Source organism: Aquarana catesbeiana, linkage group LG08, assembly GCF_042186555.1.
Source record: "Aquarana catesbeiana isolate 2022-GZ linkage group LG08, ASM4218655v1, whole genome shotgun sequence".
Taxonomy (NCBI): domain Eukaryota; kingdom Metazoa; phylum Chordata; class Amphibia; order Anura; family Ranidae; genus Aquarana; species Aquarana catesbeiana.
The window spans coordinates 42,956,593-42,983,490 of NC_133331.1; the positions used below are offsets into that span (position 1 = coordinate 42,956,593).

General features: G+C 42.2%; 1 protein-coding gene across 1 annotated transcript in view; it reads left to right on the top strand.

Annotated features, from left to right (window-relative positions):
• The window catches only part of ADAM12 (ADAM metallopeptidase domain 12), a 970,627-nt gene that overhangs the window by 782,975 nt on the left and 160,754 nt on the right, over nucleotides 1-26,898 (top strand). Inside the window, exons 13-14 of the mRNA XM_073595739.1 lie at nucleotides 318-407; nucleotides 17,113-17,308. Of these exons, the coding sequence (XP_073451840.1) occupies nucleotides 318-407; nucleotides 17,113-17,308 (286 nt within the window). The remainder of the gene's footprint in view (nucleotides 1-317; nucleotides 408-17,112; nucleotides 17,309-26,898) is intronic.

Genomic DNA, 26,898 nt, shown 5'->3' on the forward strand with positions numbered 1-26,898 from the left:
TCCCCATTGCTGTAACTCCTTGCACATTCCATTTATTCTTATGCAGCAATTAATCTGATATAAACTTTCCAGCCCTAATCGTCATCCTCCCGCAGTTGGCACGGGCTCTTTCCCAGCACAGCCACCTTGGGCTCGAGTTTCATCATTTTTCTTTTGAGGTTAGCAAAGGGAGCAGAATCTGAGTAAGTTCGAAATAGCTGTTCCGTGCCCAAGTGAGTTTTGAGGGATGCATAAGCCGTATTTGTAGGCACAAAGGAGACATTTACTGCCTATGGAAGTTGTTAAGTTCTAAGCCTTTCCTCTAAATCTCTTTTCAGGAATGTACCAACTCTTGCTGCAACGCTAGCACATGCCAGCTCGTTCCAGGAGCCGTGTGCGCCCATGGACTATGCTGTGAAGACTGCAAGGTGAGCCTCATTGCAGACATACTGCACTTACAGCTTGGAATATGCTGCTGTTGTTGTTCTACTGTGATCAAAATCATTAATTTAGCCCTAGACAAGTTCATGCCCTCCTATTTATTTTAAGTTTTTTCATTTTCTATTTTTGAAATATTATTTTTATTTTATTGCATTTTGCTGTGTTTTTACTATAAAAGGTCCCAGCCCTCAACATGTCCAAACTTCAGATTGCACATAGACTTTTTTTTAAAATTTATTACAGGAATTTACATAGCCCTTGTAATTTACACAGAGCTTTATATACATGTACAGAACATTCATGTCAGTCCCTGCTCTTCTAATCTAAGGTTCCTATCTAATGCATGCAGATACTAAAGCTAATTTAGAAATGAGCCAATTCACCTACTGTATCTGTATATAGTAACTGTCTTTTATGCATAGTGCACCTTGAAGTAGTCCCAGAAGTTAAAGGAGAAGTATGGCCAAAGCTTTTTTGGCCATACTTCTCCTATGGATCACAGGAGTGCAGTTTAATCTGCACTCCTGTGATCTATTTTCAGCTGACAGTGGGCTGAAGTCCGCTGTCTGCTGACATCACAGAGGCAGTCAAGGCAATGAAAAGATCCGAACCATATGGTCAGTATCTGCCCTCAAGCCTGAATCAGCACCTGGCTGAGCTTCCCAGCAATCCACCAAGAGCCTGAGCCAACTCCTCCCGCCCCCTCCACAGCCCACAGTGAGCACTGGAGAGGAGAGCAGAGAGCCGGTGACTGACAGTCTGAGCTCTCTGCTGAGAGTGGAGGGGGAGAACTGAGCGATCCGCAGTGTTTGATCGTTCAGTTCTCACTAAAGAAGTGACGGGTACAGATGCTGCATCCACCTAGGTGAGTTTGAATGTTTGTTTTTTTTAAACCCTAAACTTCTCTTTTAAACTATGCATAAAGGGAAAGGGAAAGTACTTTATTGTTTTAACACCTGCATAAAGTTATAGCTTCCCGGGTATATTGCCGATCCATGAGCCTGGATTGAGCATGTTCTGAGTCACTGAAGCAGAGCAAGTATGCAGCTCAGGGTCTCTGACTTCACTTGTAGCATGCTTGTTCTAGGTCAATGACAGGGACCTATTTTGAAGCCAGAGACAACCTTGCAGCTTGTACTTAGAGGAGTAGGTCAGCAAAGGAACCTTCATATTTCTCTCATGATGCACTTCTTTTTTTAATCCATGCCCATGTAACTGTAAATTCATAGGATAGGGAATCACAAATTCAGATGGTCATGGTCTAAGATCATTTTGAAATAAAGAATAAATGTTTGAGCATGCAGGAAACATCATATTTGATTAATTTTCTCGTTTCCTATGCTTTGCATGGAAATATTTGATTGCCATCACCTTTTGCTGCAGTAAAGCTGCACAATTATCAAAAGAAAGTGAAAGATTTTATACTTGGCATAATGCTGTAGATAGCTCTGCCCTCTGCAGGTCTTGCCCTGTTGCTCCATCATTTCAATCACTTTCAATGATTGAATGTTTGAGGAAAAGCAAAGGGATGGGTTGGAAAATTCCAGTCCTACAAAATAATGGAGCTATTAATCAATTCTGGAAGAACCTTCACTTTATGTAAAGTTCAGTACTCCCCTGAGCAGTCGACAGCCAGGAAATACTGTTACCCTGCTGCAGATTCCTCCTAAAAGGGACTGCAAGACAAGAGGCCTTGGATGCTTAAGCTGTAGACCCCAGTCTAGACCCTTTGAATAATGCACCTCCTTCATTTGCCCCTGTGGCTCTGGTAGGAGCAGATCCTTGGGAATTATATCCCACTCACGGTTGCACTATTTCACCCAGGTGGTTGCATCCTTTGTGATGCTTGACTCTCCTCAGCCCTATCCCTCTCTTGAAGAACCTCTTGACCTGAACGGTTAACATGGATCAGTCCCTACTGCTCTTATCTCTAGTTAAGACCTGACACTTTAGTGTCCTCCAGCAGTTTCGGATCATGCTTACAGCACTGACCTTTATGTCCACCCTAGTGTCTTTTTCCAGCACCCCCATTGTGGATTGCTCAGAAGACCTTCCCAGAAAGAGTCACTTTTCTTAAATTTTCACCATTTTTGCCTTTGCTAAAAAAAAGAAGTCCAATCCCTGCTGACCTATGACCCTTTCTTTGTGTGTAGTAAACTTTTTCTTGTTCATCTCTTTAATAGTTTGGGGAATTCCCATTTAGCCAGAGTCTCTACCTCTGAGTAAGGTCTGAGATTTGGGCAAGGCACCAAGCGGGTCTTTTGAAGAGATCAAGAATTCACAGGTGCTATTCACCAGACTCTGGCCAGAAATAGATGGTCCCCTTCCTCCCATCCTGGGAGGACTTCCTAATGCACTTATGCTCTTGCCTGCCCCTTGAGTTTATTATTCAGGAACAGACAGTTGCCAAGTCATCAGAGGACCATTCTGTTGATCGATCTTCTGACCTGACCTCCACTGGACATCCTCAGAATCTGCAAGACCTTCATTTTGAAAAGGTTTAAAAACTCTCTCTGCAATAGACTGGGTGCCCTATACTCTACAGCGAACAGTGTTGAGTTTGTCATTCATGACCACACTGTCATTGTTAAAGTTAAGGTATTACCTTTCGTATCCCCTCATCTGATAAGCACTACTCTGAGGAGTGATGACTGCATGTCAGTGCCCTTCCTTCCTTCCTTGCAAAGAGCTATCCATCCCTGTGAAGTTCAGTACTCCCCTGAGCAGTCGATAGCCAGGAAATACTGTTACCCTGCTGCAGATTCCTCCTAAAAGGCACTGCAAGACAAGAGGCCTTCTTGCGACATGCTGTACAAGAAAGAGTTCTTCTTTCTCTGACCAACTTGGGATCTGAAATCTCCTTAGAGTCCCTTTATTCCTATTACTAAAACTAGGATCCCTACCCCTTACTCCTTGGTTGAGGATTCTGCTCTTTACAGTGGTAGGTTGGATGATTCTAGAATCATATATTCTGGTTAGGCATGTTTGTATTGTGACTATCAAACTCCAGAAACACCTATGGGTGTTGTCTGGAAGTACTTCTGCTCATTCTTCTGGTACAGGTGTCGTTGACTACCCTAACTTCCCCTTTAGGTGGACTCAGAGTTAGTGTCCTTTCATTTTTTTAAGCTTTACAGTTTTCACCTCACTCGATTTTATGCTGTGTGGGCTCATACATCAATTGGCTTAGTTGTCTAAACTGGTAACATCTATTTTATTATGGACCTCCCATTCCCTGAAGTCAAAGGTTATGAGTGTTCTGTTGATTGGTATTTTCTCTAGACATAGTAAACAAGCGATATCGCGCTAAGTGCATGTAAAGTAAATAAAATTATGTAAACGACACCGTAGACCGGTGACTGACACCGGCTCTGACAACAATGTACACTTCATAACAAAAATTTAAATCAAAACGTGTAGCGCTGTCAAACCATGCCCTTAATGATTAAAGTGCAAAAAAATATCTAATAAAGATGAAAATGTGAAAAAATGTGTCAAAATTGTCCGATGTGTCCGACATAATGTCGCAGTCACGATAAAAATCACTGATCGCCGCCATTACTAGTAAAAAAAAAAATTATCAATAAAAATGCCATAAAACTATCCCCTATTTTGTAGACGCTATAACTTTTGCGCAAACCAATCAATAAACGCTTATTGCGTTTTTTTTACCAAAAATATGTAGAAGAATACGTATTGGCCTAAACTGAGGAAAAAAAAACATTTTTATATATTTTTTGGAGATCTTTATTATAGCAAAAAGTAAAAAATAATGCTTTTTTTTTTTTCAAAATTGGCGCTATTTGTTTATAAAACAAAAAATAAAAACCGCAGAGGTGATCAAATACCACCAAAAGAAAGCTCTATTTGTGGGAAAAAAAGGACGTCAATTTTGTTTGGGTGCAACGTCGCACGACCGCGCAATTGTCAGTTGAAGCGACGCAGTGCCGAATCGCAAAAAGTGCTCTGGTCAGGAAGGGGGTAAATTCTTCCGGGGCTGAAGTGGTTAATCATTAAGGGCATGGTTTGACAGCACTACACGTTTTGATTTTAATTTTTCTCTAGATATACTAGGTCTGTTCAAACTTCCCTTCCTTGAAGTCAAGGGTTAGGCATGCTAGGCTTAATTTTCCTGCAGTTAACCAAGAATTTTTTAATATTGGACATGGTATGTGAAGTAGAATAGTAAAGTATCGAACCAGGCAGAACTTAAGCAATGCAGGTTTATTAACAGCTGATAACATACAGGTTTATGTTCAAAATATTACAATATACAGGTCTAATTTATACAGTTTCTTACAATGCAAGCATATTAGATATAAATATTCTTATCCTCTACCCCAATTGATACAATTGTGAATTGTTCTTACCTTGAACCAGAATGGGTCTTTACTGCCAATTCTTGGGAACCTCTCACCTGATAGGGACCAGCCAATTGGCCGGTGGTCTGGTCTCCTCACAGAGTTCTGGGTTCCAGCTCAACCAAGTTTGTGAGGGAAATTCACCTGAGACCACACTCCGGAACAAGTTAAGAAGTCTTCTCTGACTCGTACAAGGAGACAAGTTATGGACAGATACTTGCCCATTGGTTCTGACCTCTATGACCCGTGCAATAGGGCAGCATACATAGAGTTCAGCCTTATGAGCTCCTATCTGACTTGTCCGACTAACAATTACAGAGCTTGCATTTATATACCATTTCCCAAGTCTTATCTCAACTTATCTCTTACATATGATTGGTCGCTAAGATCTACATCAAAGTAACCAACCATAAATCTGACACCTGTTCTACAACCAGATAAACTTAATTATTCCCAAAATTCCTATATGTTCATTAAAGTGATTTATAACTGGTTTTGTCCAATTAAAAACACCTGTATAGAGACAGTCTGGCACCCAGCTGTGTTATCAGACTCTCCTTATCTTGATACTAGCTTCAAGGATTTGCAGATTTACAACTTTGAGACAATTAACTTTCAATAACCCCACCAGATGTTTTATATGTTTCACTATATGCATGTATTTTAACAGTTTTAATGAGGGCACAAACAGACCTTTGTTTGACCCTGTCAAACTTAATTAATGTTCTGTACATAACTTTCCTGTATTCCACCTAATTATTTTAACCACCTGTTTTCTTATCTATCTGATACAATTCTACATAACTTGAATCTATTCTAATGAACTTTCATCCAGTAGACTATCTTAATACATTTTCGAGAACACCTGTTTACAAGTACTTGTCATAAAGCAGAGGTCATTTAAAGTTCAACACTTCTAAATGAAGACTTTCTAAATCTATGGAAAACACAGTATACATTATTAAAGATTAATAATTGTTGCTTTACTTATTGAATAATAATATTGATAAAACCACTACTATATTATAATAATAATAATAATAATAATAATAATAATCAATAAAATATATGCAAATCAATATGACTAATATGAAATACATTGGCTAATATGAGATTCTACAACATTTGTCCCTAACTTCCAGTTAGGGATCTGTATTTCCTTTAGTACTTGGCCCATTTAATATTTATTTACTCTGCCATTTGGTTAGAGTTGTGTTCCACCTGTTTTTGGTGGATAGTTGGCTGGTCGTTGGTTGAGACTTATTGCCTATTCAGATAGTAGTTACCTTTTAGCGGTTATTATCTGCCTAGTTGTGGTAGTTTTCATACTTTGTTGAGCTCACCCTCTGCGAGAGATGGCAGACTGCACATGCGTGGCAAGGCGATCCACATTCTCATAGCCAAGTGCTCGTTTATGAGGTGGTTAGGCTGCACATCCAACATTCAGGAATCCTGCCATCTAGGGAGGATTGGGGGGGGGGGGCATGTTGGAAAAAGTTTAAAAAGTAAGAACCATTAAAAAAAAAAAATAGACCTCATTCTTTTTTTTTTGTCATTAAAAGTAAACTAACCCTTTAAGAAATCCTGAATTCCTGTATCCCTCAATGGATAATAAAGGGAAAACATTGGTCAATTCGGGCCTGAAATATGAAAGGGTTAGCCTCAGGTTTGTGAGATGTCACGACTATTTACGACAACTATAATTTAAACCCGTCGTTTTGACTCGTCTACCCTGTGTACTGAGTTTATAGTGATCTATCTTATTTCACTATTATCAGTCCATTTGGTCACTCTAGAGGTTGGATCCATCTTTCCTTCCCCCTGTTCAGGGTGTATCGTAGGAGAATTGAATGTCTTCAATATTTGGAATTTGATCTGTGGATGGATTGAATCTGCTCCCAGTCTGTTTTTGTGTTGAGTCACCCAGTACCTATTTTTCACGGCCAATCAGCACCTACCCAGTATGTCCTGAAGAAGCTATTAATGTTGTGAAATGCGTTGACAAGCTAGCATGGAGGAGACCATGGACCTAATCTATTAAAACATATATACATATATTGTTTTTCTGTGCAATTCACAGACTCTTAACCACTTTTGAAAGGATCCATGCCTCCACATTTTTGCTCTATTGGATATCTGTTGACCTTGTCAAGTAAAGGGTGTTGTTTTGTTTATTTCATGTTTTTTAACCTTTTAACCTTTTGTAATAAAAGATATATATTTTTTAATTTACTGCCTCATGTTATGCCCACAAAGTCATTTTTGAGTTTTTACTCTTTTCAACCTTTTTACATATCAATTGGATGTTGGCATGGTGAGGGTCTTCCCTTTCTAGATAAAGGGGGGAAAAAAAATATATACTTCAGATCAAGTCCTGCCATTCTGTGTAATTGGCTCCTGTACTGCTTGCTCACAAAACTGAAACATGACTGTGAGAGGCGGGTTATACAAGGGAATGTGTATAAACACAATAGCTTGTGCAGGTATCAGGAGACTACACTGACCAGAAAACTGTGGCCCCAGCCAATAAAATCTCAAAAGCACTACAAGAGTATGAGCACACTTATCATGTCTGGACCTGTTTTTTTCTCTTCTTTTTGGCTGGATTCATGGAGGCACCTATGTTTGAGAAATATTGTATTAATGCAGTTTACCATCAAGAAAAATAATAAGCTTAGGTTAGCGCAAAAAAAAAATTCAGATTTGGCTACTGGATGATGGGTTAAACTATGTCAAATTATTATACAACTGAGACTCTGGTGACTCTAGTTTGCACTTGCTTATTCCAACATTCACCAAATCAATAACATGGCATTACATTATTGGCACTGCATGCTTCATGTTTATTTTGCTTTATGGTAAAACCAGCAAAGGGAAGCACAATACCCTCATATGTCTTTATAAAGTCTGCAACATTGGAGCAAAACTGGGCTGAGGATATTTTGCCATGTCAATCCCTCTGAGATATAGGAAGGTGTTAGATGACTCAACCAAACTTTTTTTTTTTCCGAGAACTGAGTGGTTTTATAAAAGTAAGGTTAGTGATGCCAACTATTTCATAGCTAGTTAGTTCAACATGACTTTTCTCAATAGAGTCACTTGTTACCTAATTTGGTTAAACTGCTAAAATATGTGCATATTCCAATGTGAAGTTCACTATGTGACAGCCCTCATTCATTATTAATGTGTTAAAGGGGTTTTCTATATAGATCTGTCCTGTACAAATTGTATTCCCTTTTCCAGTGTAATGCTGTTTGTTGCCCTGAGCATGGGAAGACTTATACTCCTGACAGACAAATAAGTTCCAAATGAAGTCACGCTTCTATTGCATTAGTGTCTTGGTCCTGCTATTCTTCATTGTCCTTTCCAGTGTCAGATAAACAAACAGCTCTGAATCATACACGCTTGTAAAGGCAAATCAGACATTTAACATATTTCTACAGCCATAATCTGTTTTGCCATGGGAACCTAATTCTGTGATCTTGCAATACGTAGTGTTCTGCAGATGCACATCCTGAACTATAAGCTGTAGACATTCCAGATTAAAACGTGACAATGGCTAAATGCTGTACTAACAGGCAAAATATTTGGTTTTGGAACTTAAAAGTGTCACATAAAGGAGACTTTTGGGCCCAAATACCTTTTATACAGCTTTCCTCTACAGTTGTCCTGTTTTTAAGCCTGTATTTATGTCTAGTGCTCGAGTTGATTTTGACCCTTTGGATAGATGTGTTGCAACATCCTTAATGAGAGCATAACCAAAAGGCACTGCAGGACTAAAGTGCTTACAAAACTAGCCAGTACACTGCCCCTTAGACTGTAGACGAAGGAAAAAAAAGTGCTATTCAACTACCCTATATGTTTATATTGCCTTGTAGGTTAAATTCATGCTATACTCATCATAGAAAACAACAAAAGAAAGGGCACACTGACCTACTGCATTACCAACAGAACCATTTTTATTGAGTAATATAATGTAATCTACTTACAAACGCTCTTAGCAAGCATAGGCATGTAAAATGGTGCAGACGAGACCACCTCAAGATCCACAGTGCTCAGCCAGTGGTATGGGAAACCCTTGTGATATCCAAAGGCTTGGCCCTCAAAGTATAAGCCTTTGGATGCTAGGAGGGCTTCCCACACCACTGACTGAGCACTGTGGATCTTGAGGTGGTCTCGTCAGCACCATTTTACATGCCTATGCTTGCTAAGAGGCGTTTGTAAGTAGATTACATTTTATTACTCAAAAATGGTTCTGTTGGTCTACTCTTTCTTTTGTTGTTTTCGGTGCTTGCAAGGACACCCACAAGTTCTGTCTTGTGAGGGCAGAAAGACCTTTGGCATCACATGCATCAGCCAGGCCAGCAGAAAAGATATATATATATATATATATATATATATATATATATATATATATATATATATATATATATATATATATATATATATATACCCTTAGCAGCACAACTGAGCACAGGATATACCGTTTTTAATACTCATCACAGACCTAGTTTAACATACTGCGCTGCTTATATTTATTTTAGGGCTGTTACTGATTAGAATTTAAGTGTTCGATTCATCGATTTTTTTTAATCGATTAATTGACTAATTTTGATTAATTATAATGCACATACAATCCAACTACTTTTAGCTGATCTCCTTGCATTGCAACTCTGCATTAGTCAGTGGTAAATGTGGTATACACTATATACAATCACCCGAAACTAGTTAGTTTCCACAATCCATGACTTAACTTTACAGATCAAACAAATACATTTTAAATTCAAACTGTAGCACTGACGTAAGTAATTTATTTTTTTTTATTAAACTTTAAGAAAAACGTAGAAAGTTAGTTTAACTTAATTATAAAACTTATCTAGTATATTGACTGTCAGTCACTTTATAGTAGGCAAGTAGGCATCACTTTAGCCATTTTATAAAAAAATACCCCAAGCTTTGAACATCTCACAGAGAACTGTTTAATCGATCATCGGAAAATGGAAATAGTATGGCACAACTGCAAACCTACCAACACATGGCTGTCCACCTAAACTGACAGGCCGAGCAAGGAGAGCATTAATCAGAGAAGCAGCCAAGAGGCCCATGGAAACTCTGGAGGAGCTGCAGAGATCCACAGCTCAGGTGGCAGAATCTGTCCACAGGGCAACTATTAGTCTTGCACTCCACAAATCAGGTCCTTATGGAAGAGTGACAAGAAGAATTGCGAGAAGCCATGTGGAGGACAAGCAAACATGTGGAAGAAGGTGCTCTGGTCAGATGAGACCAAAATTTACCTTTTTAGGCTAAAAGCAAAATGCTATGTGTGGCGGAAAAATAACACTGCACATCACCCTGAACACACAATCCCCACCGTGAAATATGGTGGTGGCAGCATCATGCTGTGGGGATGCTTTTCTTCAGCAGGGACAGGGAAGCTGGTCAGAGTTGATGGGAAGATGGATGCAGCCAAATACAGGACAATCTTAGATGAAAACCTGAGTCTGCAAAAGATTTGGCGGAGGTTCACCTTCCAGCAGGACACCAACCCTAAACATACAGACAGATCAAAGCATATTCATGTGTTAGAATGGCCCAGTCAAATGTCCATACCTAAATCCAATTGAGAATCTGTGGCAAGACTTCAAAATTGCTGTTCACAGACGCTCTTCCTCCAATCTGGCAGAGCTTGAGCTATTTTACAAAGAAGAATGGGCAAAAATGTCACTCTCTAGATGTGCAAAGCTGGTAGAGACATCCCCAAAAGGACTTGCAGCTGTAATTGCAGAGAAAGGAGGTTCTACAAAGTATTGACTCAGGGGTGCTGAATACAAATGCACGCCACACTTTTCACATATATATTGTTAAAAAAAATTAGAAAACCATTCATCATTTCCCTTCTACTTCAAAACTATGTGCCACTTTGTGTTGGTCTATCACATAAATTCCCAATAAAAGAAATTTACGTTTTTGGTTGTAACATGACAAAATGTGGAAAATTCCAAAGGGTATGAATACTTTTTCAAGGCACTGTAAGTACATGGGCCACTGGTGGAGACTAGAAATGGCCAACAGATACTGTATGGTGCACCATTACTAGTACTTGTAGGCAGCAAGTGGTTTAAAGAGACTGTAGAAGGTTAGCAGCAGTCGGATGTAAATAGGATAAGAAGAGTATTTTCTGCAAAACCCAGCAATTTTTTGCTACATGGTGATTTAGTAAACTAAATGTCATCCAGGTAGGATCTTTAGGTCTGTACTTTACCATAAATGTTATATTGCTCTACATCTTTTCTCCAGCTTTAGGCTTAATGTACATGGGACATTTTACAACCTTTCCTGAATGATTTAACCTGACAGATAGTAACATACGGTTAAAAACGTCCGCTTTGCCATGTTTCCGTTTTTGACGCATTTTTTTTTTTAAATAGTCAAAAATTTAAAACGCCTGTAAACAAAATGCGACCAAACGCAAGTTACTGCGTTTACAAGCTGTTACAGGCGTTTGGCGTTTCAAATGCCTCTAAACATCTGTCCTGAACTTTTTTTTTTTTTTTTTTTTTTTTTTGCTTTCCAAAAAATTATTCTAAACTCAACTGCCTAGAAATGACTGTAGGCGACCCTGTGTACATGTACTGATAAGATAACATAGAGGAGAGTTCTGGGGCAGCTGAAAAAAACACCCAACTGCTCCTAAACATCCGTTTACCAGCAGCAGTGTACATGAAGCCTTATGATTGCATTTGTTTTGTTTTTTTTTTGTTAACATTTGTTAAAAATGCATTAGTAGGTTTAAGAAATGTTTTTTGTGCATAAATTCTTCACCGTCTGTGTAACTGGGGGCGAGGAAAGGGTGTGTTGTTTGCCTACGCTCTTTATGTTAAATGATCTCCTGCTTTCCCAGTTGGGAGGTACGGTAATGCTGCCTAAAGCAGTTAGTCTAATGTGTTCTAATGTATTTTAACTCAAAAACATGATGGAATTTGGTTGCTCTGTGTTGTATATCTATTGTTTTTTTAAACAAGCAATGGGGTAAACTAATTTATATTTGTAGTAGTGTTTTTTCATAGATGCTTACTGTTGTTTATGGGTTTCTATGGCTGATGAAACTTCTTTTTGCTAGTGAAGTATTGATACTTTGTTTTGTTTTAATATGAAACGATGGCATTTTTTACTGGTATGTGTGTTTTGCTGTCTTGTTAAATGTAGCCCCTGTTTTTTTTTCTTTGTCTCAAAAGGTTGGGAAGTATTGGTTGTGTACTTGTTTAAAAAGTGTTTGTCCTCTATGTCATTCTTTGCCTACAATTTGTGTCCCTTTTTGGAAAAATCTTTCAATAAATTATATTGAAATAGAAAAAAGTTACTAAGTGTAAAGACAAAGAAAGAATCCTCTACTTTGATAAAGATTATACCAATCTTTAGATGTGGTGTCTGCATTCGCTTTCTTTTTTTAGGCTTTTTTCAATTTCACCTGGTGATCCATCCAGTAACACACTCTCTTATGCCGTGTACACATGAGTGGACTTTTCGACCAGACTGGAAAGACGGACCGAGTCTGGCGGACAATCCGACCGCCGACCTGCAGCGGACTTTTTTGGTCAAAAATCTGACGGACTTTAGATTTGGAACATGTTTCTAAGGCTGATGAAACTTTTTTTCGACCGGACTCGAGTCCGGTCGAAAAATCCGCTCGTCTGTATGCTAGTCCGACGGACGAAAACCCACACTAGGGCTATTGGCTACCGGATATCAACTTCCTTATTTTAGTCCGGTCGTACGTCATCACGCACTAATCCGTTGGACTTTGGTGTGATTGTGTGTAGGCAAGTCCGTTCGTTCAAAAGTCCGTTGGAAGTCCGTCGAAAGTTCATACGTGGCATTAGAGTGTCTGCATTCTGGATGAAGTAGTAAAGCAGACACCTTTGGACAGCAAATATAAAACACTCTTGCGCATAATGCTAGCCCTGCAAAGGAAAAAGTGGTTGTCCACTTCTCAAGAGATATTACTTCAAGCCTTGCTGCCCTCTAGGACTAGGAAAGTCATTGTTTCTAGAAAATGGTAAAGAAGGAGGCACACCAGCCTAATGCGTTATGCCACATACATTTATTGAAAATTAAATCATAAAAACTACTCTCAAGCATTGGAACAAAAGATTTCTTATCGAGCCGCTCATCCGTAGCTCTAAAGTCCTGGACTCAACAGTCTCCAAACCATGGGGGGGGCCTCACCGGGGGCCTCTGCTGGCTGACACGTTTCAAAGGATTCCTCTTTTTCCTCAGGGCCTAACTGCAGAGACGAATATATACACACATAAATGTCATTGTACCACCATCATGAGAACCAAGAGCACTCCCCCTTAGTGGGAGAGGTATAATGGGATGATGAAGGGGCCCAACCTGTCCCCAACAGCATCCCCCTTACATCAGTGTCCCCAACAGCGTCCCCCTTACATCAGAGTGTCCCCAACAGCATCCCCCTTACATCAGAGTGTCCTCAACAGCGCCCCCCTTACATCAGAGTGTCCCCAACAGCGCCCCCCTTACATCAGAGTGTCCCTAACAGCACCCCCCTTACATCAGTGTCCCCAACAGCATCCCCCTTACATCAGAGTGTCCCCAACAGCGCCCCCTTACATCAGTGTCCCCAACAGCATCCCCCTTACATCAGAGTGTCCCCAACAGCGTCCCCCTTACATCAGAGTGTCCCCAACAGCGTCCCCCTTACATCAGAGTGTCCCCAACAGCGTCCCCCTTACATCAGAGTGTCCCCAACAGCGTCCCCCTTACATCAGAGTGTCCCCAACAGTGCCCCCCCTTACATCAGAGTGTCCCCAACAGTGCCCCCCCTTACATCAGAGTGTCCCCAACAGCGCCCCCCTTACATCAGTGTCCCCAACAGCATCCCCCTTACATCAGCGTCCCCAACAGCGTCCCCCTTACATCAGAGTGTCCCCAACAGCATCCCCCTTACATCAGAGTGTCCCCAACAGTGCCCCCCTTACATCAGAGTGTCCCCAACAGTGCCCCCCTTACATCAGAGTGTCCCCAACAGCATCCCCCTTACATCAGAGTGTCCCCAACAGCGCCCCCCTTACATCAGTGTCCCCATCAGCATCCCCCTTACATCAGAGTGTCCCCAACAGCGTCCCCCTTACATCAGAGTGTCCCCAACAGCGTCCCCCTTACATCAGAGTGTCCCCAACAGCGTCCCCCTTACATCAGAGTGTCCCCATCAGCCTCCCCCTTACATCAGAGTGTCCCAATCAGCAGCCCACTTCACATCACAGTCCCCATCAGAGAGCCCCCATCAGCAGCCCTTCACATCAGTGTGTCCTCCCTCTCCTCCTACTCCCACATGTACTCACTGTTTTGAAGGCAGCTTCTCGTTCCTCTCTCCAGTCATGATAACAAGTGTTAGGGGAAAGAGGAAGGAAAGTCTGCCGTTGGTCTAATGCTCTCTCCAGCATGTGACGGAAGCTGCTCCTCCTGACAGGAGTGAAATTGCGATCACTCACTGTCAGAGGGGAGCGGCTCCAGGTCCGCACCTGACTGGCCCACTGAGCCATCGGCCCACCGGGAATCTCCCGGTAGTCCCGATGGCCACTACATGCCTGCACCAGAGGTGGTTCTTGCCAGCTCAGTAGATTGTTTTAAGAAAGGCCTGGATACTTTCCTAAATGTACATAATATAACTAGATACTAATATTTATAGGTAAAGTTGATCCAGGGAAAATCCGATTGCCTCTCGGGGGATCAGGAAGGAATTTTTTACCCTGCTGTAGCAAATTGGAGCATGCTCTGCTGTGGTTTTTTGCCTTCCTCTGGATCAACCTGAGTGTATAAAATTGGGTATATTGGATTGTACAATATTTTATTTTTTATTTATTTATTGTTTTTAAAGTTGAACTGGATGGACTTGTTTCTTTTTTCAACCTGACTAACTATATTATATGCCGCAAGCCTTTATCCAAGTAGATCTTAGTAAAGCATATGAGTTAGACATACGCTGTGTCATACCTTTAGTATCCTAACAACCAATCACCTGCTGGTTAGCTTAAAAAGTTAACTCGGGCAGCTCCCGCCCTCCATCCAGAACTGTCCTGCCTCCCACTCTCCGCTCTGCTGTGAGGATGAGAGCGGCAGTGGAGGCTGGGGGTTAGAACTGGCTCCAAAATAGCGACAGGGCAGTCATAGCAACCAATCACCAGCTTGTTAATATGAAAAGGTAACTCTGGAAGCTCCCGCTCCTGCCCTCCATCCATAACTGTCCTGACTCCCACTCTCTGCTCTACTGTGCACTGTGTATGGTAGGAGAGTGAGGGGGCAGAGGATACTGCTGTGGAGGAGGGGCAAAGGGCACTTCTGGGTGGGGGTGACGTGAAATCGCCAGAGGACACTTCTGTGGGGGGGTGGGAGCAGAGGACACTGTAGTGAGGGGGGGGCAGAGGACACTATTGGGGGGGAGGGGCAGAGGACACTACTGTGTGTGGGAGGGGCAGAGTACATTACTGTGGGGGGGGGAGTGATGTAAACGGAGGGAACTGCGATGTGTAGGGGAACCGAGGACTCTGATGTCGGGGCTGGTTCACAATCTCAAATGACTGCAGTGCATGTTTCTGTGCGGTTCAATGCAATGTGATTTTCAGCCCATTCATTTGAAAGGGCTTAAATTACAATGGATCGCACACAAAGTAGTGCACGCACTGCATCAAATTGCATGGTACTGCATTACCATGTGATCTGGTGCAGGCAGGTATCTATATTTGGGGTGTCGTTTAGAATATATTGGCACCCACAGCAGACCGCACAGGCCGTGGGTTATGAGCATGGCGTTGTGCACGTGGAATGCACCTTTCCCACACCATGCTCTGGTGTGTACCGGCCCTAAGAACGGTATTGTGATCTAGGAGGAGCTGACTGTGATGTGAAGGATCTGAATCATCGCACAAACATGCGATTCTGACCTCTTCTGGAAGAAAATTTTACTGAATAAACCTCCTTGCATTTTTATTCAATTCTCCTGATTTATAATGATCTCTAAAATCTTCAAATAACACTTTGGACTTTAATCTAGTTACAGCTTATTTATTTTGGAAGATACTTTGTCAGAAAGCTTTATATTTATCTCTTGCATGGACTCTGAGCCAAAGATATGGATGTTTTAAGCTTTTTGCTCTGTCTCAGACCCTGGATAGCCTTCCATGTCTCAGGGGCTGTGACAAGCTATAAAATACACTTTTTATTTCCACAAAAAATGAAATATATTGCAACTGATATATTGCAACTTACCAGTCCTAAAATTAGGTGGCTGCATTAGTTTCCTTTTTCAGGCTTTTTTTCTCTTTATTTTCACCTGTTAATCCTTAAATAACACATTTCCTGTCTCTGGGTGTCTACATTCATTCATTCACTGTATCGATCGGGGCAGCCATTGCTGTCACACAGGCTGGACTTCGAACATGTCTGCCTTTGTTCATCTCTATTAGGCATGTGCGATTAGTTTCGTACGAATCGAAAATTTGTACGAATTTCCGTAAATTCCTACATTCGGGAGGATCCAAAATACGAATTGCTATGCTTCCGAATTTTGTACGAAATTTCGCTTACGAATTTCGGATCCAAATTCCTAACGAACATTCGTAATTGTTACGAAAAGTTAACGAACGTTAAAAACCCAGGAAGTCAGCACAGCACAGGGATGGTGGGAGCCCCTCTTAATGATAAATTCATCATAACGAACATTCGTAATTGTTATGAAAAGTTACTGAACCTAGCGAAAATTCGTATTTCGTACGAATTTAAATAGAATTTCGGACACGAAATACGAATTAATTCCAATACGAAATGGAACGAAACAAAACAAATTTATTGACGGCGCACATGTCTAATCTCTATCATATGACGGATGGAGAAATTAGCAGTTTGCTGAAGTAACATCAAATTTTAATTTCAGCTCACAGTAAGTAGCAAGGACATTTCTGGCGAGATCAACGGGCATTTTCTGTACCTGCTAAAATTTAGTAATAGTAAAGAAATTTTTTTGAATAACAAACATGTTATGCTTACCTGCTCTGTGCCCTGATCCTCCTCTTGCCGGGTCCCCACTCCCCTCAGCCAGCGCTCTGGATCATAAGACTTGCTGAACAGAAATAAAATTCCTTTGAAAGGTACTGTATATCAGTTGACATTGTAAATAATGCACGTGAGTGAGGAAATTGTGCAACTGTGATGTTAAATTGTTTCCACTTTCTCAATAATAGGGAATGTGCTAATGTGGTGAGGAAAATTCCCCCCTATTGATTATGGTTTTAATATTTATGCTTTGGCCTTACAGCTAAAGCCAGGTGGAACTCCATGCAGGGACGCGAGTAATTTCTGTGATCTACCTGAATTCTGCACTGGAAGCAGCGCGCACTGCCCGCCCAATGTCTACCTACATGATGGCCACCCTTGCTACACACTGGATGGATACTGCTACAGCGGCATGTGTCAGACCCATGAGCAGCAGTGCGTCACCCTCTGGGGACAAGGTAGGCACTCCGTCTTTCTTGTAACAGCTGGTCTTATAGGGGTGTTGGTTGTGTTCCAACAAGATCTGGGGCACAGATGGGTACCTAGATTGTTCTGATACCTAAAGATTATCGCTAGAAATGTAGGTGAGGCTGTTCTTTTTTTGCCCCTATTCTGCTTTGCTGTCTTCCTTTCTTTGGTTTATTTTTCCCTTTCCTACTGCATTCCCTTAACACCTAGGAGTTAGTGCCCTGGTCCTTATACGTATAGGGGGTCCCATGCTCAAGATAAAAGTACCCCCTAAAGTATCTTATGCCCCATACACACGATCGGACTTTCTGATGAGAAATGTTGGATGTGAGCTTGTTGGAAAGTCCGACCGTGTGTATGGGGCATAAGATAGTTTAGGGGGTACTTTTATCTTGAGCATGGGAACCCCCTATACGTATAAGGGCCGGGGGACTAACTCCTAGGTGGTAAGGGAATGCAGTGTCGGACTTTCCGCCAACAAATGTTGGCTAGCAGGTTCTCAAATTTTCCGCCAACAAATGTGTGTTGTCGGACTTTCCGATTGTGTGTACACAAGTCCGTCAGACAAAAGTCCAAAGTAGAAACACACATGCTCGGAAGCCGAAGCGGACGGTCTTGTAAACTAGCCTTTGTAATGGAGAATTAACATTCGTGACGCGGCAAATTATGAAATCTCCGAATACAGCGCACAATTCTCTTCTTCTTTAATGGGATAATAATGAAGCTGCTTTGCTGGTGATACTGATGGAGTTATTGCAAATACATTTTCAAGGCTTTTTTTTTCTAGTGATATCAAGAATAATATTATTATGTTTGTTTGTTTTTTTGTTTTTTTTATTTGTGCATTAAAATAATAATTAAAAAAAAAAATAGACATGCTATCTGCCAATAGAACTTAACCAAACAGTGCATTCTAGGCATCCAAAAATGTAGAAAATATACCAAATCAAATCATTATTCAACCAAAAACGGGGCTTGAGAATGCCTAGGATTTGAATGTTGTAATAAGGTGACTTAAATTAAAAAGCAAATGTATTATCATTTATTTAAAAAAAAATACATACATTCAAAAATAGATAAACCACATTTCAAAAAGTATATTGTGCATCATTGATTAACAAGATACAACCGATCTTAGAAGCAAAGTTTAGCAAAGACTGAATTATAAATAATATTTGAGATAATGGCATTACTAGATGCCTAGGCCCCTTGCCCTGGGTGCCAGGATCTAGCAGTGTCCCTGTCTATAGATATAACAGCACAGTTTATAGCTAAAATCATCTCTTTCCACATTGCCTTCTGTAGTTTTCAAAGGTTCTACACCAGCTTTGAGAATGAAGTTCTAGTCATGCACATGCTATATTGTCAAAAGTATTGGGACACCTGCCTTTACACGCACATGAAATTTAATCGCATCCTAGTTTTAGTTAGTAGACTTCAATATTAAGTTGTCCCACCCTTTGCAGCTATAACAGCTTTAACTCTTCTGGGAAGGCCATCCACAAGGTTTAGGAGTGTGTCTATGGGAATGTTTGACCATTCTTCCAGAAGCGCGTTTGTGAGGTCAGGCACTGATGTGGACGAGAAGGCCTGGCTCGCAGTCTCCGCTCTAATTCATCCTAAAGGTGTTCTGTCGGGTGGAGGTCAGGACTCTGTGCATTATGGTCAAGTTTCTCCACCCCAAAAGTTGCTCGTCCATGTCTTTATGGACCTTGCTTTGTGCACTGGTGCGCAGTCATGTTGGAAAAGGAAACTGTTCGCACAAAGTTGGGAGCATGAAATTGTCCATAATGTCTTGGTTTGCTGACACCTTAAGAGTTCCCTTCACTGGAACTAAGAGGCCAGGCCCAACCCCTGAAAAACAACCCCACAACATAATCCCCCCTCCATCAAATGATTTGGACCAGTGCACAAAGCAAGTTCCATAAAGACATGGCTGAGCGAGTTTGGGGTGGAGGAACTTGACTGGCCTGCACAGAGTCCTGACCTCAACCTGATAGAACACCTTTGGGATGAATTAGAGTGGAGACTGTGAGCCAGGCCTCCTCGTCCACATCAGTGCCTGACCTCATAAATGCGCTTCTGGAAGAATGGTCAAACATTCCCATAGACACATTCCTAAACCTTGTGGACAGCCTTCCCAGAACAGTTGAAGCTGTTATAGCTGCAAAGGGTGGGCCAACTCAGTATTGAACCCTATGGACTAAGACTGGGATGCCATTAAAGTTCATGTGCGTGTAAAGGCAGGTGTCCTAATACTTTTGGCAATATAGTGTATGTGAATGTATGAGCAATTGGAAATAATTCAGTATCATTAGCAATGGTCATAGATTTCACAGCAAGCTGAAAAAAAGGTGTATGATCCATCCCTCAAAACTTTATAGAATTATTTATATGAAAAAGGAAATTGGGACTTTAACTTTATAGAATTATTTGATCCTGAACCTGGGATCTTCATATACAGTTAGGTCCATATACAGTTGCAATAAAAAGTACGTGAACCCTTTTTGAATGATATGGATTTCTGCACAAATTGGTCATAAAATGTGATCTGATCTTCATCCAAGTCACAACAATAGACAATCACTCTCTGCTTAAACTAATAACACACAAAGAATTAAATGCTACCATGTTTTTATTGAACACACCATGTAAACATTCACAGTGCAGGTGGAAAAAGTATGTGAACCCTTGGATTTAATAACTGATTGAACCTCCTTTGGCAGCAATAACTTCAACCAAACGTTTCCTGTAGTTGTAGATCAGACGTGCACAATGGTCAGGAGTAATTCTTGACCATTCTTCTTTACAGAACTGTTTCAGTTCAGCAAAATTCTTGGGATGTCTGGTGTGAATCGCTTTCTTGAGGTCATGCCACAGCATCTCAATCGGGTTGAGGTCAGGACTCTGACTGGGCCACTCCAGAAGGCATATTTTCTTCTGTTTAAGTCATTCTGTTGTTGATTTACTTCTATGCTTTGGGTCATTGTCCTGTTGCATCACCCATCTTCTGTTGAGCTTCAGCTGGTGGACAGATGGCCTTAAGTTCTCCTGCAAAATGTCTTGATAAACTTGAGAATTCATTTTTCCTTCGATGATAGGAATCCGTCCAGGCCCTGACGAAGCAAAGTAGCCCCAAACCATGATGCCCCCACCACCATACTTCACAGTTGTAATGAGGTTTTGATGTTGGTGTGCTGTGCCTCTTTTTCTCCACACATAGTGTTGTGTGTTTCTTCCAAACAACTCAACTTTGGTTTTATCTGTCCACAGAATATTTTGCAAGTACTGCTGTGGAATTTCCAGGTGCTCTTGTGCAAACTGTAAAGGTTCAGCAATGTTTTTTTTGGACAGCAGTGGCTTCATTTGTGGTATCCTCCCATGAAATCCATTCTTGTTTAGTGTTTTACGTATCGTAGATTCACTAACAGGGATGTTAGCATATGCCAGAGACTTTTGTAAGTCTTTAGCTGACACTCTAGGATTCTTCTTCACCTCATTGAGCAGTCTGCGCTGTGCTCTTGCAGTCATCAGTACAGGATGCCCACTCCTATGGAGAGTAGCAGCAGTGCTGAACTTTCTCCATTTATAGACAATTTGTCTTACCATGGACTGATGAACAGCAAGGCTTTTAGAGATACTTTTATAAGCCTTTTCAGCTTTATGCAAGTCAACAATTCTTAATCGTAGGTCTTCTGAGAGCTCTTTTGTGCGAGGCATCATTCACATCAGGCAATGCTTCTTGTGAAAAGCAAACCCAGAACTGGTGTGTGTTTTTTATAGGGCAGGGCAGCTGTAACCAACACCTCCAATCTCATCTCATTAATTGGACTCCAGTTGGCTGACACCTCACTCCAATTAACTCTTGGAGATCTCATCAGTCTAGGGGTTCACATACTTTTTCCACCCGCACTGTGAATGTTTACATGGTATGTTCAATAAAAACATGGTAACATTTAATTCTTTGTGTGTTATTAGTTTAAGCAGACTGTGATTGTCTATTGTTGTGACATAGATGTAGATCAGATCACATTTTATGACCAATTTGTGCAGAAATCCATATCATTCCAAAAGGGTTGACATACTTTTTATTGCAACTGTATATTGGGACACAGGCATAATTTTAGTTTTTTCAGGTATTTACCAAAACATATTCAAACTATAGTTACATATTGGACATATTGGGAAAGTGCACACTCTCAGGTTTAATTTGAGGGTATGTACATCCAAATCGAAGGAAGGGTTTAGGAATTACAGCTCTTAAGAATAGCCATCCCCTTTATCAAGGGACCAAAATTAATTGGACCTTTTAATTGAATCAAAAGCTGTTTCATGGCCAGGTGTGGGTTACTCACATACTTTGTTATTTCTTCATCAATTAAGCAGGTAAAAGGTCTGGAGTTGACTCTAAGACCCTATACACCCTATACAACTTTTGTTGTCTGATTTTCTTTAGATTTACCAAAACAATTTAGTGCAAGGACCTGCCTGATTGCATACAAATTGAAACTCTTAAGGTTTGACCTCATATGGTTTTGGTAAATCTAAAGGAAAAAAAATCTACAGAAAATTGTATAGTGTGTATCCAGCTTTAGTGTGGTATTTGCATTTGGAATTTATTGCTGTGAACCTACATCATGCATCCAAAGGAGCTGTCCATGCAAGTGAAACAGGCCGTTGTAAGGCTTCAAAATTTAAACAAATCCATCAGAGAGATAGCAGCAACACTAGGAGTGGCCAAATCAATTATTTGGTACATTCTGAGGAAAGAAGAATGTACTGGTGAGCTCAGCAATATAAAAAGGCCTGGATGGAAGAGAACAGTGGTGGATGATCGCAGGATCCTCTCTATGGTAAAGAAAAACTTATTCACAACATCCAGACAAGTGAAGGAAACTCTCCAGGCGGTGGGCGTATCAATGACAAAGTCTACAATCAAGAGAAGACTTTACAAGAGCAAATACAGAGGGTTCACTACAAGGTGCAAACCATTCATAAGCCTGAAGAATCGAAAAGCCAGATTAGACTTTGCCAAAAAAACATCTAAGAAAGCCAGACCAGTTCTGGAAAAGCATTTTTTGGACAGATGAAACTAAGATGAATCTGTACCAGAATGACGGGCAAAAAAAGTGTAGAGAAGGCTTGGAACAGCTCATCCAAAGCACTCAAAGTCATCTGTAAAACATGGTGGAGGCAGTGTGATGGCATGGGCATGCATATCTTCCAGTGGGCACGGGGTCATTGGTGGTTATTGATGATGTGACAAAAGACAGAAGCAGCCGGATGAATTCTGCAGTGTTTAGAGATATACTGTCAGCCCGGATTCAGCCAAATGCAGCAAAGTTGATTGGACGACGCTTCACAGTACAGATGGACAATGATCCAAAAACACACTGCAAAAGCAACCCAGGAACTTTGGAAGGATAAGTGGAATATTCTATATTCTATGGAATATATTAGGCCGAATCACCTAATCTCAACCCAATTAAGCATGCATTTCGCTTGCTGAAGGCAGAACTAGATGCAAAAAGACCCACAAACAAAGAACAACTGCAGCTGGCAAAGCATCAGAAAGGAGGAAACCCAGTCTTTGGTCATGTCCATGGGTTCCAGAATTCAGGCAGTCATTGCCAGTAAAGGATTCTCAACAAAATATTAAAAATGAACATTTTATTTGATTATATTCATTTGTTCAATTACATTTGAGCCCCTGAAAATGGGGGGACTGTGTATAAAAATGGTTGCCGTTCCTAAAATTTGTGCTTGATATTTATGTTCAACCCCTTGAATTAAAGCGGAAAGTCTGCACTTCAAATTCATTTGGATTGTTTTGTTTTAATTTTATTCTGGTGGCATACAGAGCCAAAAGTATTAAACTTGTGACTGTGTCCAAATATATATGGACCTAACTACGTAACAAGAAAGGGAAACTCTAGGACTTTCTGCTCAGGTCAGAGAAGGGTGTAGGGGCATGTCTTTAGGATATGGGATAGATATTGTATAATGTGTAAGGGAGGTTTAACCCCATTTTAATTTTCCAGTTATATTTGTGAACATAAGTGTTATTGAGGCTGTATTTAAAACAAAAGTGCATGGATATTCTTTGAGGCTAAAGGCAAATAGGCTGTTTACTTTTCAAGGTAAGTTACATTTTGCATTCATTTGTTCCCCATAGTTTAGTGAATGTGGCGACATTTCATTTTGCAAAGAATGTCCAATCATAGGCAAGGAAAATAAAAAAAAAATGCATTTTTGCTTGCACATGATTGGATGATAGAAGTCATCCAAACTCCGCCTCATTCGCTAAGCTATGAGGAAAATTCCCATACAAATTACAACTTCCCTTACAAAGTGAACAGGCTGCTTGCCTTTAGTAAATCAACCCCATTGTCTTCTAACATTGTGGGTAGAAGACCACCTACCTCTTCATTTCTAAATTGGGATGAAATTGTGGGTTGGCCTGTAAGGCTGGTATATACACGTGTTGGGTATCAATTTACTCGGCGTAACATTATCTTTCACAATATAAAAAAAAAAATTGGGCTAACTTTACTGTTGTCTTATTTTTTAATTCAAAAAAGTGTATTTTTTCCAAAAAAGTGAGCTTGTAAGACCGCTGCACAAATAGGGTGTGACAGAAAGTATTGCAACGACCATCATTTTATTCCCTAGGGTGTTAGAATAGAAAATGTATAATGTTTAGGGGTTCTAAGTAATTAGCAGTCTAGTCTAGCAAAAAAAAATGTTTTTAACTTGTATACAACACATCTCAAAAAGAGGCTTGGTCCTTAAAGGGGTTGTAAGGCTCGATTCACACAGGGGCAACACGACTTCAACGCGACTTTGCAACACGACTTCAACCCGACTTCAACACGACTTGTGGATCCGACTTTCAATGAACGGGGATCCGACTTGGATCCCCGCCACTGTGTTTGGTATGAATCTTAAGGGGGAACTCCGCGCCAATTTTTAAATAAAAATCCGGCATGGGTTCCCCCCCCAGGGGCATACCAGGCCCTTGGGTCCGGTATGGATCTTGAGGGGAACCCCCCTACGCCGAAAGGACGGCGTGGGGGGTCCCCCCAATCCATACCAGACCCTTATCCGAGCACGCAGCCCGGCCGGACAGGAATGGGGGTGGGGACGAGCGAGCGCCCCCCCCCCTCCTGAACCGTACCAGGCCGCATGCCCTCAACATGGGGGGGGTTGGTGCCTTGGGGCAGGGGGGCGCGCTGCGGCCCCCCCACCCCAAAGCACCTTGTCCCCATGTTGATGAGGACAAGGGCCTCTTCCCGACAACCCTGGCCGTTGGTTGTCGGGGTCTGCGGGCGGGGGGCTTATCGGAATCTGGGAGCCCCCTTTAATAAGGGGGCCCCCAGATCCCGGCCCCCCACCCTATGTGAATGAGTATGGGGTACATGGTACCCCTACCCATTCACCTAGGGGAAAAAAAGCGTCAATAAAACAAACAGTACACAGGTTTTTTAAAATAATTTATTAGGCAGCTCCGGGATCTTCTTCCGACTTCGGGGGTCCTCTTCCGACTTCGGGGGTCTCTCCGCCGTCTCCTCCCGGTGTCCGCATCTTCTGCCGGCTCCTCCGCTATCTTCTGCAGCTCAATTGCTAGCGGTGGTCCGGACTTCTGCCTTCTTCTTTTCTTCCAGAGATGTTGACACGACGCTCTCTCCAGCTGGAATGGTCTCTGAACGCTCCGCAACGGACTTATATAGGCGGTGACCCCGCCCCCTTATGAGGTCACTGTCCCACTGCTGGGGCTGTGCCGTCATAAGGGGGCGTGGTCATCACCCGGTGACCACGCCTCCTAAAACGTCACAGACCCAGCATGCCCAGGGACTGTGACGGCATAAGGGGGCGGGGTCACCGCCTATATAAGTCCCTTGCAGAGCGCACAGAAACCATTCTGGCTGGGGAGAGCGTCGTGTCAACATCTCTGGAAGAGAAGAGGGAAGAAGATGATCCAGAGGTCCGGACCACCGCTGGCAAAAGAGCGCCAGAAGATAGCGGTGGAGCCGGCAGAAGATGCGGACACCGGGAGAAGACGCCGGAGAGACCCCCGGAGTCGGAAGAAGATCCCGGAGCTGCCTAATAAATTATTTTAAATACCTGTGTACTGTGTTTTTTATTGACGCTTTTTTCCCTAGGTGAATGGGTAGGGGTACCATGTACCCCATACCTATTCACATAGGGTGGGGGGCCGGGATCTGGGGGCCCCCTTATTAAAGGAGGCTCCCAGATTCCGATAAGCCCCCCGCCCGCAGACCCCGACAACCAACGGCCAGGGTTGTCGGGAAGAGGCCCTTGTCCTCATCAACATGGGGACAAGGTGCTTTGGGGTGGGGCCGCAGCGCGCCCCCCTCCCCCAAGGCACCAAACCCCCCATGTTGAGGGCATGCGGCCTGGTACGGTTCAGGAGGGGGGGGGTGCTCGCTCGTCCCCACCCCCATTCCTGTCCGGCCGGGCTGCGTGCTCGGATAAGGGTCTGGTATGGATTGGGGGGGACCCCCCACGCCGTTTTTTCGGCGTAGGGGGTTCTCCTCAAGGTCCATACCAGACCCAAGGGCCTGGTATGCCCCTGGAGGGGGAACCCATGCCGGATTTTTATTTAAAATTTGGCGCGGAGTTCCCCATTTGAGCACAAGTCGCATGCCGAAGTCGGATCATGCGAGACGGCGATCCGACTTCAATGATAGTCAATAGGCTGAAGTCGGATCAAAGTCGGATCCAAGTAGTACAGGGAGTACGCTCTGAAGTCGGAGCGACTTCAGTAGTGTCTATTAAGACGCTCCCATGCACTGTAATGTGAATCTCTTTCTGGGGCGACTTGGGGCGACTTGAGGGCTTACAAGTCGGATCCCAAGTCGCGGTAGTGTGAACCGAGCCTAAAGGTATTTTTTTTTTTTTTTAAATAACAAACATGTTATACTTCCACTGTGCAACTCGTTTTGCACAGAGTGGCCCCGAACCTGCTCTTCTGGGGTCCCCCGGCAGCTGTCTCAGCTCCTCCCCGTAAGAACTAAACACCTTCATGCGAGCTCTCGTGTGATACAGCCGGCAGCCATAGTAGCTGACTGTATCACTCGGCCCCGCCCCCCGCGTCATTGGATGTGATTGACAGCAGCGTGAGTCAGTGGCTGCGCTGCTTTCAATCCATCCACTCTAGCCAATCAACGGCCAGGCTGAGCGGCGAAGAAGATGTCGGGAGCGAGCGCGGGACTTTCGAGGGGGTCAGGTAAGTAAAACAGGGGGGATGGGGGGGTCGGCATTGTCGGATGTTTTTTCACCTTAATGCATAGGATGCATTAAGGTGAAAAAACGTGAACCTTTACAACCCCTTTAAGTGGTTAAAGTGTGATCATACATTTTCAAGCACATTTGATATTACGCAAGATTTTTTATAAATAGAATATTATTATTTTATATCTTGTACCATTATGCCTATACAGGCTCTTAAAGTATCCATTGTGTAGTGGGAAATATTTCTTGTTGCCATAGGAATGTTGTGAAAGACCGCTTTTATCTAATGTTGGCTGCAGGGAAGATAAGTTGCTGTGTGCACCGG